The sequence below is a fragment of the Bolinopsis microptera genome, chromosome 5 (assembly GCF_026151205.1).
Source record: "Bolinopsis microptera isolate Bmic1 chromosome 5, MBARI_Bmic_1.0, whole genome shotgun sequence".
Lineage (NCBI taxonomy): Eukaryota > Metazoa > Ctenophora > Tentaculata > Lobata > Bolinopsidae > Bolinopsis > Bolinopsis microptera.
Genome location: NC_087076.1, coordinates 23,073,067 through 23,085,978, shown reverse-complemented (window position 1 = coordinate 23,085,978; position 12,912 = coordinate 23,073,067). Strand labels below are relative to the sequence as shown.

Below are 12,912 nucleotides of genomic sequence, written 5' to 3'. Positions count from 1 at the left end.
GATTTTCAAGAGTTAGCCTTCGAGAACTTTCTTCGCAAAATCTGTTGCTACGAGCAATAATCCGTCAAAAAACGATGGCCCTATGAAAAATGGACACACATACTTGACTTCTTTCTTTCTGGTCCGAATTTCTCTGAAGAATGTGGGTTTTGGTGAGGGTGGGAGCTTCTTTATTCGTTTAAATTTCTTCTTCTTTTTACTCGAACCACGCCTTTCTTCAGAGGGAGAATAGTCACTGTTCACCGACTCTTCTGATTCTGACAGATTCCTGAAATATTTACCCACATAATGGTGGAAAAGTACGCAGAAATTGTACAAATTCTAATCGCAATAAATAAAATTTCAACTTTCTCATTTGAATTTTAATGCCACGCCCATCGATAACAAAGTATCCGATAAGCGTACGGTGGATGCAGGGAAGTCGGTTTACAATTTTATTTTAAAGATTTTACAGAAGCCAAAGTTTGAGTTGAGGCGACTATACATTTCAGTCATAGTAACTGATGTAACAAACTACATCGTGTAGCAAGTGTACATTTACTGATAACGTATTCATACATATCACGTGACTAGAATATCTAATTACGAAACATTTATTCTTCAGTGAAACTAATCTATTTTTTTGACAAAGTGTCAAGTTTTTGGCACTGAGTTAAAGTTTTGGGTGATTTCCTAACAATTAACAAACAAAAATAAAACACCTTGGTCCTTGGGTATCTTTTGTACGTGATTTTTGAAGAGTGTGAGGGTGTTTCAAACCAGAACCAACTTCTTAACGAACTTTGACGCATTGTGAGCTCAAAACTTTGACTAATTCAGAATCAAAACCAATATAAAATACAGAAAATTAGAACAGGGGGCATTTGGGAAATTTTGTCATTTCACTGCCAAAATAGCTGGAGACATTTGCATGCGACACTTTCAGTAATCACTTTCAGTAATCACGTACAGTTTATAAGCCATTATAAAATTAATACTGACTTGTAACTTCTGTTAGTTTTCCTCTTAGGTTTCTGTTTGAAGAAGGCTGAACTATCATCTCCACTTTCTTCAGGCTCGTCACTATCTTCCATACCATGGTACTTCTGGTTAGACTTTCTGAACAATATTATTAATATTATTAATTATATGACTAACATTTACAATAAGCATGATTTGTTTGTCTTTCAATTTATCAATTAGTTGTTTAATTATCCAATTAATTTCCCTACTACAATCTATGGCCCAATCGATAAAGTATTGGTGTCTTAATTTTAGGACTGTGGATAATTCTATATCTAGATATTATGATCTAAAATATATTCTGAATATTAGATTAATATTACATTAAACGGCAGAATAAACAATTGACACGTCTTGCCCGATGCCCTAAATAGGAAGTACTTATCTTCGTGATTAACAATGTGCAATTTTCCTGGAAACAAATCAGCTACTCTGTTCCACGCAGTCACTTGAATGGACGATAGAGGGCTACTAATTACCATGACTAAACATTTTACACTAAGTTACCACTCAACCCACTGGGTCCCCTTTCTGTTAAACCTGAAACAAGTTTTAAGTAAAAACAAAAGGGATCCGTACCTCACTAACCTATCCCTGCCTGATCTTCTAATACCATACATCTCCTCATTCCCCTCCCACAACCGGTTCTTCTTCTTACTGCTCCTCTTCTTCTTCTGGTACACCTCTTCCTCACTATTCTGAAGCAACAACTTGAAATGAAATGAAATGAGGTATTTAATATTTATATCCCGCTCATATGATTAACCAACAAAACACGAAAGGTGGTTACTGGTAATCATGTCAGAACGGCTGACTGTAAGTGATGTGAGCAAATATGTAAAAGTGAACACAAGTATAACTATTAACTCATCATAAGGCAAAGACAAAATTAAAACATCCTCTATTCTAAACCACACTAAACTAAATAGGAGCAGAAACCATTGTCACATTAATGTTAATACTGAGTCAGTGCGTGGTCAGTGAAACAGTCTCATGAACTTGGATTAAAGTTACTTTCAAAGAACAAAGCTTTTGAAAGGTCCGTATTGTGGGGAAGTGTAAATAAGTACCTCGCTGGAATAGTTGTCGTCATCATCGTCAGACTTCTCTTCTCCTGATACCTCGTAGTCGCTGAAACAACAGCAGCTTAGTTTCAACAACTACAAGCAAAACCCACAACTCACCGTGGAGCAGCTCGGTAAATAAATCGGGGTTTTAACTTTTACAATTTACAGTAAACTCTTTTCTTAGTCCGTTGTCTATATTTAGTAACTATGTAACAAGTCCACAATTAGAGAAGGGTAAAACATGTGTACCGTGGCCGGTAGTACGGGTAGTGTACTAGTGTGTTAAAGTAGTGACGTCACACCACGTGTAGTGACGTCACACCACGTGTAGTGACGTCACACCGCGGGTACTGACGTCACACCACGTGTAGTGCGGGTAGTGTACTAGTGTGTTAAAGTAGTGACGTCACACCACGTGTAGTGACGTCACACCACGTGTAGTGACGTCACACCGCGGGTAGTGCGGGTAGTGTACAAGTGTGTTAAAGTAGTGACGTCACACCACGTGTAGTGACGTCACACCGCGGGTAGTGCGGGTAGTGTACAAGTGTGTTAAAGTAGTGACGTCACACCACGTGTAGTGACGTCACACCGCCGGTAGTGCGGGTAGTGTACTAGTGTGTTAAAGTAGTGACGTCACACCACGTGTAGTGACGTCACACCGCCGGTAGTGCGGGTAGTGTACTAGTGTGTTAAAGTAGTGACGTCACACCACGTGTAGTGACGTCACACCGCGGGTAGTGCGGGTAGTGTACTAGTGTGTTAAAGTCATCCTCATTATGTCCATCCTTACAAAAGGAGTTAGGCAAGCATATAGTGAGGGGCATAGATCATGCATGATGTGTTCGAATATAAAACAAGTCAGTAGTCACTGTCCTTCATAGCATTATTATTTCTAACCCTTTAAAATTAAGCGAATGAATCATCTAAAAAGGTATTTTCAATTTTGATAAAAATGTAAAAAGTATCGAACGTGGATGTGATGGAATTGTCCGACACACGCACTGTGACAGACACACACCTGTCTTTAACAACTGAGTCAGCGCTAGACTGTCCGCACTCGTAGTTATCCAGATCTTCTTCGTCGTCTGAAAATATCATGTACTGTTTCTTCTGATCTGCTCGAGAGGTAGGGTTGTCACTTTCGTCAGAATCGTCACTCTCTTCGCCGCTTTTCTTCTTATCTTCTTCCTTCTTGTCCTCTTCGTCTTCGCTGGTGTCATTTTCCTGAAATGAAGTAAAAATGTTTATATGCACTGAATAGGTTTTCCGAGCTATACTGCAATAATCTACGTAGTAATATGAAGTTGTAATTAAGGAGAATAGCATCGAAAATTGTAAAACAGCAGTTAACTGAGTTTCCAGAAGCAAGAAATGTTTACTGGGTTTGTAACAAACACATTTATAATTATTATTGATGAGCGAGTAATACTCACGTTGGTTTCTGATGGTGGTGTAGGGGAGTTGGAGTCTTTGGAATCTTTGGAATCATAGTTTCCGTTCACTTCAACTTTAATATCGTTATTATCGTTATCTGTCACGTTACTGCAGGAATCTGATGAGATATGTAGTGTTAGTAATCGGCAACGAGATTATAGACATTAATTAGAAGTTAATTATTAATTAGTAATTATTGCCAAAGCCCAAAGAATACATAATTTAAAAGCAGAACATATTAAATTTAGCATTTTCAAAGCCTGGTAACTTAATAATTTGAAGTACACTGTAACACGTGTTTAATTGTGATAATACTGATAATGAATGGCCTTGTGATATTAAATTAACTAATTTGAATACTAATTACTAATAACATTGTAATTTAGGCGTCAAGATTTAAAAAATCCTTTTTAAACAACTCGACATTAAATAAATTGTTCAACAAAATATAACCTGAGTCCCCATTAAGTTGAAGTTTAAGTTTTAGACTAGTCTTTAAATTCTCATCTGATAATCCGCCCTGAAAATTGCAAGGTTTAAAATTTTGATGAGCAACAGCCCAGTTCATAAACATTAAATTAAAATGTGAATGATACCATAACATGACAGGTGTATGGGATATGAAATAATGGTGTCATCATACAGCTAAGAAGAGATATGGTAAAATATGGGCCAACAAGATGGAAAACAATGCAGTACAATTGTATTATGTATTAAAATTGCAGGACAGAGGCCAGGGTTATACAATAGATTATAAAATGTTCATGGCCGATACTGATGGTACTCTCTAATAGTTCATGTAAACTTTACTATTTAGCCATAAACTTGTTATACTGATAGTTGAATAATATCCGGTTGAAAGAGACAAGGACAAATAAAACAGGAAGTTAGAAATGTAGACAAATTTTCGGCGTCAACGCCATCTTTAGGCTCAAATTATTTGTTATAATATAGTAGTGTTGAAAGTATTAAATCTGTTTCATTTGTCCTTGTCTCTTTCAACCGGATATATCAGTATTTCAATCATGAGACTAATAAACAGCGAACTACTCCAACATTTGATATTCCTAAACTTATTATAGGTTGAACATAAATGATATAATACATTATGTATATATAATATAAATAAGCGGTTATTTGTTTGGATCAAGTGAAAATTATGCCTTGTATATTACTATTTATTATGACTAAAATTGTGTGCAAACAAAACATAGTCTATCAATATATTAAATACCTGTTCGATTTTTTGTGAGGAGTAGTCCATAAGCTCTGGTTTTGGAAAATCCATACAATATCATATCATTTCCTGAAGTTATATGTGTATTAGAAACAATTCACAACTGCATATGACTGGACTTGAATACAATTTCAAATTTAAATTCAGGTACAAAAATCACTATCAGACTGATGTAGCGGTCTTAGGTAAATGCTTTCTTAAAGCAGAGATTACTGAAGAAATATTTTATATCTGTGAGTCTGTTATCTGTAGTTGCTGACTTTTAGTCAGTTTTAAGCAGCAAGCTCTCAGACATGGTCAAAAAGCAGTTGTGCCCAGTATAGCTAAATCCAGCAGTCAACGTAATCAAGGACTACATGACAACTCATTTGCAGTCACTGGACCTCGATTATGGAATGTAATCCCAAAGCAGTTCAAAGCAGCTTTAGGGCATATTTCAAAACTGGTTCCACTTGGAGGAAATTTCAGAAATGCTTTTATCAATCCAATTTTGGAAATTTTAGAATGTTTGAACTTTATACTTAGAAAATCTGCAATATTGGAGACATCAATCTACTCTATCATGCAAAAATAGCTCATTCTATCAGCGACACTAAAACAATCCTCAAAAGTGTGCTCTACGTCATAACATCTCTGGATTAGGCCTTTGCTTGAACTAAACCCAAATTTTGTGTGTTAGTATATGAGATTTCATTTTTACAGACTGATATAAAGCCCAATCAAGGAGAAAGAGCTAACATGGGGAAAATGTGGTTTAAAAAATTTTGTCACTCCGTAACAAAAAAGTGTCAAAAAGTTATCTATTCTCTTAACTACACGCCTATTGCATTCCATATTTTCTGAAGTATCTCAGCGACCTTACACTAAGATTTTCCAACATTTTCGATTGATAACATTATAATTTAAGAGGAGATATGATGATCCAAACTTTGGTCACTCCATAACGCTGTGTTACGGAGTGACAAATTCAAGGGACATTGTCACTCCGTAACGAATTTTTTTATTATTTTATGGACGTTAAAATGAAGTTAGGGTCTCCGTACAGTGATGGTGTAGTTCACCATCTACACTGCTTGTGTATATTACAAAAGACGAGGACTAAGAGGGGAGAAAGCCAAATGTGCTAACTTTGGTTTGATAACTGAAGAAAACGACCACTCTGGGGATGTCACGTTATGCCTGAACAAGATCTTGCTGGAGAAAGTCGAAGAAATAATTCCTGGACAGATTAAGTTGGTTAAGTTCTGGTCAGATGGATGTTCCTCTCAGTTTCGGTCACAGTACACCTTCTTCATGTTATCCAAGTTTCCTTCCCACTACGACCTGGAGTGGAATTTCTTCATGGCTAACCATGGTAAGGGTGCCTGCGACGGGGTGGGTGGAACTATTAAACATGCTGTCAGCTGTCTTCAGAAAGATACTGTCCAATCAGGTTGTCATAAATACACCAAAGGAGTTTGCCACCTATGCTGACAGTCTTCTCAAGTCAATCAATGTCGTGTATGTTGGAGATCTAGCCTCAGGTATGGAAGAGGAGTGCAGAAGGAAAGCAAGACCAGTTCCAGGAACCTTGAAAGTGCACCACATTGTCCGTTCTTTCAAAGATAACAGCTGCATCCTTACCTTTAGGGACACGTCAGTTGATGGATCTTTGATAAAGAAGATAGAGTATGCCGATGAATCATCTGCTCAGACGACTTCAACAACAGTTATTGGAGAGGAGGAAACACCATCATCTTCTAACAGCTGTGAAACTTACAACATTGATCAATTCGTGATTGTTAACTGGGAGGGTGAACTTTACCCAGGAAAAGTTATTGGCAAGCCAGACAGCAGTAACCTTACTGTTAAGTGCCTTGTACCAGCTGGAAAACCTGGATCAATCTGGAAATGGCCTGACAAAGAGGACGTCCATGATTACGAACTTAGTGACGTGAAAGGAGCTATTGGTATGCCGAAGCTTTTGCCGGGAACAGGGAGAAGAATAGAGTTTGAAGTACCTGAACTTGCTTATAAGTGGGGTGTAAAAGTTTGAATTTTCGTTAATCTGTGTACATTGTACAGTTTATAACTTTAAACAAATAAGCCCAGATTTTTAAACATTTCAATATGATATGTCACTCTGTAACAGATTCTTAACCGAGTAATATTTGTAGAAAGTTAAACCAATGAGACTGATTTTTATGCAGTTGTTTATATTTTTCAAACAGTGATTCAAATGTGCTGTATTTTAAGGGAAGTTTACAGAGTTGTAAGCTCCAGGGTTGATTTTTTATCACATGATCGTATTTTTATTCATAATTGTGATCAAGACTAATGAATTGTACCAGATTTGATTTATTTCACATCAATAAATTTGTGTGTCTACCTTGTTTAAGTGTTATCTATCTAATTTTGAAAAGAATTCTACTATTTAGAGCCAGGAACAGGATGAAAAATGATGAAAAATTCGAGTGGAATGAGAGGCTGTTTGATGCGTCACTCCGTAACAGTCACTCCGTAACAATCCCCAAAACTTTTGAAGCCTCAAATTTTTTATTCCTTAGGCAATACACACTTTTTCTTGATTAATTATTGAAGGAAAATGTCTGAAAAGTGCCTGAAAGCCGTCAAAATGCAACTTTCAAGAATATCTGAGATAAAAATTAGGTCAGAATATGGGTGTACCAAAATCTGAAAATTTATCTAGTCACTCCGTAACGAAATTTCGACTTTTAATTACTCAAAAACGGATTGATTTCTCACTATTTTCTTTGGCAGATATGTAAATCGTAGGTTTGAAAAGCCTTAGAAACATAATTTAACCAATAATGAACCTGTTTTCTTGGACATTTTTCGGAAAAAATGGGTAAAATTGTCACACCGTAACATTCTATAGTTTTGAAATATGCCCTTTAACTAACTTTGTCAAGTCATTTCTGGACGAGCCTCCAGCTCCAGGATACAGCCGTCGGAATGGAAACTCCTTGCTGGATTGGAGTAGTGATAAAACAATATCTATACTGTCCAGGGTGTCGACTTTTTCGATGGCCCGATAGAGGATTCTATGAAGCCCAACAAAGTAACAAAGTAAGTAAGCTCTTAGTAAAATTGGGACTTCTGAAAAAGATCTTAAGAGTTCTTGATCCTTTAGCATTCAATGAAATTGGTTGTCAAGAAGATCCAGATGAAATAAAGTGTTTCAAACTTGACAAATTCTCCACCAAACATTCCTATCAGCTTGCAAGGATGAACTTGATAGGATGAAGTCCTAAGATGTTATTCAACCCATAATGGAACCAATTGACTGGCCAAAAAGGGACATTAACAAGATAGGCTGCACCTATAGTTCTCAAATGAAGACTTATCACCTTTTTTGTGCACTGATGCCACAAGCGCCAGTTCCCACAAGTGCAAGCGCCAGAGAATAGTTTAATGTGCACATAAAATTTTGTGCAGCTAGGATTAAAGTCTCATATATCAGGAAAATATTCAATTGTTAGACTTTCCTTTTCCGAATCTTCCAGAGCACCATTATTTCTATTTCCCTATTCCTCCATTATGTTGATTGTATTTATGATTGATTTCTTATCATGATTGATTTAAAATTATGATTAATTTTATATCACTGACCAACTATCTCTCAGAGATTGGTGGGGCTGTATTTACTCCCATTTAGTGTCTTATTAGTAAGATATTCGAGAAAATTATTTACATCAGACTGTATAGCTTCTTTCAGTCCCAGAAAATTATTTACAAGAACCAGTATGGATTTAGCAAAAAATTAATACATAATACAATACTATTTGTATTCCGATTTACAGAATGCTTGCTAGGGAATAAAACAAATTAGTATTATCAGACTATACATGCAGCATGAGTAACTGGTAAATGAGCCTTTGGTAAAAACTGATTCGGGAAAGTCAATGCAGCACTCGGGTCTCGGGTCCTTGGTATTGTTGTTGGTATAAGTAAAATACAATCTTTATTTTCAACAGAAGAATCAATACATATTGAATTATAAATATCCGATAATTCCATTAATAATCATTAAAAGTTGCTTTGTCATTTGTAAGATCAAAAACGAAAAGCCGTCGCGTACGCTGAACACGCGCGGCATTTTTCTGCAGCTGCCTAGCTTGTAGCCGCTAACATCAAAGCCGCGGCGCGCGCCTAGTGCTGGGGTGCATTCTCATTGACAATTAAACTTGGTCAAAGATATTTATATACAATTCCTAAATTAAATCAATAATCATGTTAATATGAGTATTCAACACTACTCGACAACAAATATTTGCCGGCCCATCGACGATTCAGTCGCCGAAACAAAAATCAAATGTTTGCTTTTTCGTTTCGGGAACTGTTTGAACTCAGTACTATATCCGACTAATCATACTTTATAATGGTTAAAAAACAAAGTAAAAAGATTTTCCTCGATGGGCCGGCATTCGCAACCGCGAAACGTTTTGAGTACGACAAACGATGACACCACCACCAGCCCTTAATATATTCTCCATTACCTTCTGCGCAGAAAGTTGCCTATGTCTACTAAATTATTAGTCTTTTTAAATTCCTATAGATTAATTTTAAAATCAATAACGATTCCGTGCAATCTCTTATGATCAGTTCCCTTGACTACTGTAATGCACTTTACTTTGGACTAATCATTCTGTTTTGAAACAGCTACAATCTCTGCAAAACAGAGCATGCCGCTTAGTCAAAGGCTTAAAGAAGAGAGAAGAAGTTGATCCCTACATAAAATAACTTCATTGGCTCAAGGTACAAGAACGTATTGAATTTAAAATACTCCTGTTAACTTTCAAACTGCTCCATGGGCTAGCACCTTCATACCTGTCAAACCCTGTTAAGTACAATTCCAGTGGTGGAAGAGATGTGTCTCTTCATTGCCCCATAAACAGTCCACCCAGAGCCTTCTCTTCATCTGCTCCAAGATTATGGAACAATCTTCCTCAAGAAATCACGAAATGTGTAAACATCAAGGACTTTAAGGGAAAACTTAAAGCTCACCTGTTTAGAAAGTTCTTTGATTTGTACTGAGTAACTAATCCTTTATTGAAGGTTAAAATTTAATTAAAATGTTTATCTTATAGCAGGTCAATTTCACGCTTTAAATTAAATTATTTTAGGCTATTAGTTTTCAAGGATTTTTGGGCAACATTTAAGATAATAATCTTTTTTTAGCGTTTCACTGTGTCTGCCAACAAAATTGTAGTGTAGGTCGGAAAAGGAGGCTCTATCCTGGGACACCAACATTTTTTGGGTTGGCACCCGGGAGAAAGCTACCTTATTCTTTGTATTTTGTCTCAAGTACTAGAGCATCTTTTTCTTCTCTTTTTTATTGTCTCTACTTTTATGTTGCCCAGATTGTTTGGTATGACTGTATTGGATTTTCAGATATAATCTTTATCGTCAGTTACTGTTCTGCAGTAAACTTCTTCAATCAATTTTTATTGTAGGTATATATTGGAAACTTCAGATTGTTTGTATATTTGGAGTCTACAGAATTTCTATGGATTTTTTAAGGAATTTTTATTGAGTTTTTATAGAATTTTTAATATGTCAGGGAATTTCATTTTTATAAACCTGATTTTTAAATTTGTTAGGCTGTTGAGTTTCATACTGCAATTTCTTGTAGTCATTATCCTTTCCTCTAGTCCTCTGTTAGAAAACCCGCTAACCCTTCTTGGATATCTGCTTGTTATGTGCATCTGCCTTATTTAGTCACGTTATATTTTACAGTTTTTATCGCCTGTTTTCTGAACAGTTTCTTGTTCCACCTCCGTCTTTAAAGGCAAAGATGCACACTCTCGTTAATTTAAGTATCATTTACAGCTGTGCATAAGGGTTAAATTTAAATTATTTAACCATTTGGTGCTGTATAAAAATAACATTAATTTATTATTATTATTATTATCTAATCCCCTCTTGAAACCAGTAACCGACTCACTAGCGTTCACAAGTGGTGGTACACTGTTCCAATAGCGCAAGACACTTTAGGCAAAGCTAAAGAAATCAGTTTCATTTGTGGTGAATCTATGAGTCTTTGATCTAGCAGCAACGGTACTACCAGAACGACCAAATAAATCGGAACCATAACCCACAAAGCCTTCCTGGATCTTGAACATCTCAATGAGATCTCCACGAACCCTGCGAGATCTCATTGAGATGTTCAAGATCCAGGAATCTAAATGTAAAAAACATAGATCTGAGGTAAAATTAGTGTACGATTGTTTACTTATTTACATGCATCCTTGTCGGGATCAATACAAATTCACAAAACTACATTGCAACCATGCGACGGATGTTACTCGTCTAAATTTCTTCGAAGTGGCGCGCGCCGCTTTTTTCTCGAAATGTGCCGATGGCACGTACTACGAAGTAGCGCGCGCCGGGCCAGATATTTAACAATGGTCAAAAACTTCGCCGCTACGACGCACCGCGCAAACTATCATTCTTACTTCGCATATCATCGAAGATCATCTGACGGGATCGTTGCTTTGTTAATTTACGTAGCAACAATCTGAAAGGGTTGACATCGTCAATTAAAAATATACATTGTGCAAACATTTTAAACTCCCAAGCGTGGATCTCCATAGCAGGTAATACACGCGCAAACTAGCATTCTTGCTTCGCATCGACAAGATGGTTGCAAAGCAACAATTTGGAAGGGTTGACATCATCAATCAAATACCTAAACTATATTTATTTGAAATATTTAAAATAAAATCGTGGATGGGTTGCGAAGCGACTCAGAGCTCGCGTTAATAATGAATAAGTTTTAGCTAGGGACCTCAGGCTATCATGTTCATAAACAAATAGTGATTACTGATTAGGCGGAATGACAGGCTGAGTGCGGCTCAGTAATAATATATTACATTATCACTCATAAACCTACAACGCGAACGTACAAAATAATAAAATTAAACTCGTATCACCGTTGGGTTTTATTTACTTTTACCAGGCGTGCCTATCTTTTAGGTTCAAGGGTTTTATCGGATTCTTAAAATTTCATGGAGGAAGTATCATTGTTGATTGTAAAACTTACTTGTCTCACGTGGTGACCCCCACTGTCGCTTCACTATAGAGTTTCTACGATACAGGGGAGCCGCGCACTCGTGCGCGGCGGGTCATACAACGTATGACAAAAACTTATATTGTGACACATGACACTGACAGTCTAGATGGCGAAATATTTTTGAAAATGGTCCTAACACCGCTTTGTGAATAACAATAACATTGGTTACCTGGGAACCTCATGCTATTATGTTTGTAGGGTTACAACCTACCAGGACGCGCGCCGATTTGGACTCGTCGACGGTCCTAATATATGGAACAGATATTTTACGAGTATCACCCGTTAATATTATGTTAATAGAGATTAGGCGGAATGACAGGCTGAGGGCCGCCTAGTAACAAGGAGGACCGAGGAGGACTACGAGGAGGACCGAAGAGAACTACAAAGAGAACCGAGGAGGACTACAAGGAGAACCGAGAAGAACTGCAAGGAGGACCGAGGGGAATTACAAGGAGAACTACAAGGATGACCGAGGAGGACCGAGGAGGACTACAAGGAGGACTGAGGAAGACTACAAGGAGGACCGAGGAGGACTACAAGGAGGACCGAGGAGGACTACAAGGAGAACTACAAGGAGAACTACAAGGAGGACTGCACTGGGAGACTTTGGGGCCGAAAACTGATCCGGCCCCCAAAGATGAGTCAGATCACGTCACCAATTAGTGACGTATAATTAGTGATGTGATCCATCTGTAGAATTTAATTGGCCCAGAAATAGGCTAGATACTGGGTAGAGTTCACATGTCAATTCTGTACAACATAGCTGTTCATTAAGAAGTAAACATGATCTGACTGCTCGACTCGTAGATCACATAAGGGACGGGAGCTCTTGCTAAAGGGGGGTTCTCGTATCAAGGGATGTGAGACGTACGTGTCAAACGCTTGCAATCATTTCGCCAGTATTCTTCAGGATCCGGAGTTCCCTCGGACCTCTAACATGGTGGAGGGGTTTCACAGAGGTTTCAAAACCCGAGTGAATCGCCCAAAGCCCTCTGTTCAAGAATATTTTCGTGCTATCAAGGAGCAACAGGTTGTTACAGATTACCATCTGGATCGGCTTGCTGTTGGAAAGACTCCTTCCAAAAAGAAGAGGA

General features: G+C 37.4%; 1 protein-coding gene across 4 annotated transcripts in view; it reads right to left on the bottom strand.

Annotated features, from left to right (window-relative positions):
- Nucleotides 1-4,833, bottom strand: part of LOC134814802 (chromodomain-helicase-DNA-binding protein 1-like) — a 29,262-nt gene extending 24,429 nt beyond the window's left edge. Inside the window, exons 1-8 of one of the 4 annotated variants that reach the window (XM_063823077.1) lie at nucleotides 4,741-4,833; nucleotides 3,960-4,026; nucleotides 3,506-3,624; nucleotides 3,091-3,296; nucleotides 2,073-2,133; nucleotides 1,582-1,700; nucleotides 982-1,098; nucleotides 104-268 (exon numbers count right to left, since the gene is read on the bottom strand). In XM_063823077.1, coding sequence (XP_063679147.1) covers nucleotides 104-268; nucleotides 982-1,098; nucleotides 1,582-1,700; nucleotides 2,073-2,133; nucleotides 3,091-3,296; nucleotides 3,506-3,624; nucleotides 3,960-4,026; nucleotides 4,741-4,794 — 908 coding nt within the window. In that variant the 5' untranslated portion in view covers nucleotides 4,795-4,833. Of the gene's footprint in view, nucleotides 1-103; nucleotides 269-981; nucleotides 1,099-1,581; nucleotides 1,701-2,072; nucleotides 2,134-3,042; nucleotides 3,297-3,505; nucleotides 3,625-3,959; nucleotides 4,027-4,740 lie in introns of all 4 variants that reach the window. The other 3 variants (XM_063823075.1, XM_063823076.1, XM_063823078.1) reach the window with 3 other exon arrangements.
- Between the last annotated feature and the right edge of the window lie 8,079 nt (nucleotides 4,834-12,912).